The sequence below is a fragment of the Mandrillus leucophaeus genome, unplaced genomic scaffold, assembly GCF_000951045.1.
Source record: "Mandrillus leucophaeus isolate KB7577 unplaced genomic scaffold, Mleu.le_1.0 Scaffold105, whole genome shotgun sequence".
Taxonomy (NCBI): domain Eukaryota; kingdom Metazoa; phylum Chordata; class Mammalia; order Primates; family Cercopithecidae; genus Mandrillus; species Mandrillus leucophaeus.
Window position 1 is genome coordinate 1043364 of NW_012098654.1, and position 2072 is coordinate 1045435.

General features: G+C 44.7%; 1 protein-coding gene across 1 annotated transcript in view; it reads right to left on the bottom strand.

The window, feature by feature from the left end:
* The window catches only part of NOL9 (nucleolar protein 9), a 36523-nt gene that overhangs the window by 14960 nt on the left and 19491 nt on the right, over nucleotides 1-2072 (bottom strand). The window contains exon 5 of the mRNA XM_011981289.1: nucleotides 1407-1504. Coding sequence (XP_011836679.1) covers nucleotides 1407-1504 — 98 coding nt within the window. The remainder of the gene's footprint in view (nucleotides 1-1406; nucleotides 1505-2072) is intronic.

Below are 2072 nucleotides of genomic sequence, written 5' to 3' on the forward strand. Positions count from 1 at the left end.
AGTTTTCATTTTGGGATGACAAAAAAACCACACCTAATTTTTAAATTTTTTGTAGAAACAGGGTCTCACCCCATTGCAAACACAACAAAAAAGTTGTGGCCAGGCACAGTGGCTCATGCCTATAATCCCAGCACTTAGGAGTCGGAGGTGAGTGGACGACCTGAGGTCAGGAGTTCCAGACCAGACTGGCCAACAAGGTGAAACCCTGTCTTTACTAAAAATATAAAAATTAGCTGGGCATGGTGGCGTGCACCTGTAGTCACAGTTACTTAGGAGGCTGAGGCAGAAAACAGTTCCAACTCAGGAGGTGGAGGTTACAGTGAGCACAGATCACACCATGCACTCTAGTCGGCCTGGGTGACAGAGCAAGACTCCATCTCAAAGAAAAAAAAAAAAGAAAGCAATGTGGCACTTACTTCAGCAGCACATACCCTAAAAAACTGAAATGATACAGAGAAGACTGGCAATGGGCCATGTACAAGGATAACATGCAAATTCATGAAATCTTCTATATTATTTTTTTCAAAAAGAGATGGAGAACTGTGGGTTAGGTTCTGAACCAGATAAAGGACATTAGGGGCCGGGCGTGGTGGTTCATGACTGTCATCCCAGCACTTTAGGAGGTCGGCGCCGGCGGATCACAAGGTCAGGAAATCGAGACCATCCTGGCTAATATGGTGAAACCCTGTTTCTACTAAAAAAATACAAAAAATTAGCCAGGTATGGTGGCGGGTGCCTGTAGTCCCAACTACTCAGGAGGCTGAGGCAGGAGAATGGCATGAACCCAGGAGGCGGAGCTTGTAGTGAGCCGAGATTGTGCCACAGCATTCCAGCCTGGGCGACACAGCGAGACTCCGTCTCAAAAAAAAAAAAAAAAAGGCTGGGCGTGGTGGATCACGCAGTGAGATCGAGACCATCCTGGCTAACACGGTGAAACCCCATCTCTACTAAAAATACAAAAAATTAGCTGGACGTGGTGGTGGGCGCCTGTAGTCCCAGCTACCCGGGAGGCTGAGGCAGGAGAATGGCATGAACCTGGGAGGCGGAGCTTACAGTGAGCCAAGATCGGGCCACTGCACTCCAGCCTGGGCAACAAAGTGAGACTCTGTCTCAAAAAAAAAAAGAAATTAGGGAAACATATGTTTCTAATTTACATAAAACAAAATAATTTTTGCCACCACACCCAATTAATTTCATAGAACAAAATGAGTAGCAGATCCATTTCCTAAAATGAGAAAACCCCATAGTTTTTGGAGGTTAGTGGAACAAGTTATGGAAAGACCCTGAGTTTGGTAGATGCGTGTTCACTTTTAATATTTTATACTCTTCTATTTTTGAGTTTTGGTAAGCATCATTACATATGAATTTCATAAAACCAAGACATTCGAGAAATACATAATACATACCCAGAACTGGTTCTGTAATGTTAAGTAAAGAAATGCAACCAGGAGGGGTAAATTCTGTCTGTCCCAGATCACATTCCAGATAGTCAACGCAGGGAAGACTGCAAATTTTTAAAAAGAAAAAAGAAAGAAAATCCTAACTAGCTTTACTCGGTAGAAGGGATAATCAGACAGTAAAGATTTCACGTGACACACAGGCATAATCCACCCCACACAGCACTTTAAAGTGAAGCCCCAAGATGACAATCACTGTTTAAAAACGAGTCCAGAGAAATGCGGTGCAGACGTGGTCACAATGTCCATTTATAACATGGGCACAACTTGCTCTTTCAGAGAATTTTTTTTTTTCCAGACGGAGTCTCACTCTGTCGCCCAGGTTGGAGTGCAGTAACGCGATCTCGGCTCGCTACAACCTCCGTTTCCCAGGCTCGAGCAATTCTCCTGCCTCACCCTCCCAAGTAGCTGGGATTACAGGCATGTGGCACCATGTCCAGCTAATTTTTGTATTTTTAGTAGAGATGGGGTTTCACCATGTTGGCCAGGCTGGTCTTGAATTCCTGACCTCAAGTGATCCACCCGCCTCGGCCTCCTAAAGTGCTGGGATTAAAGGCATGAGCCACCAAACCTGGCCATCTTTCACATAAGTTTATTTTTTCTTGAGACAGGGCG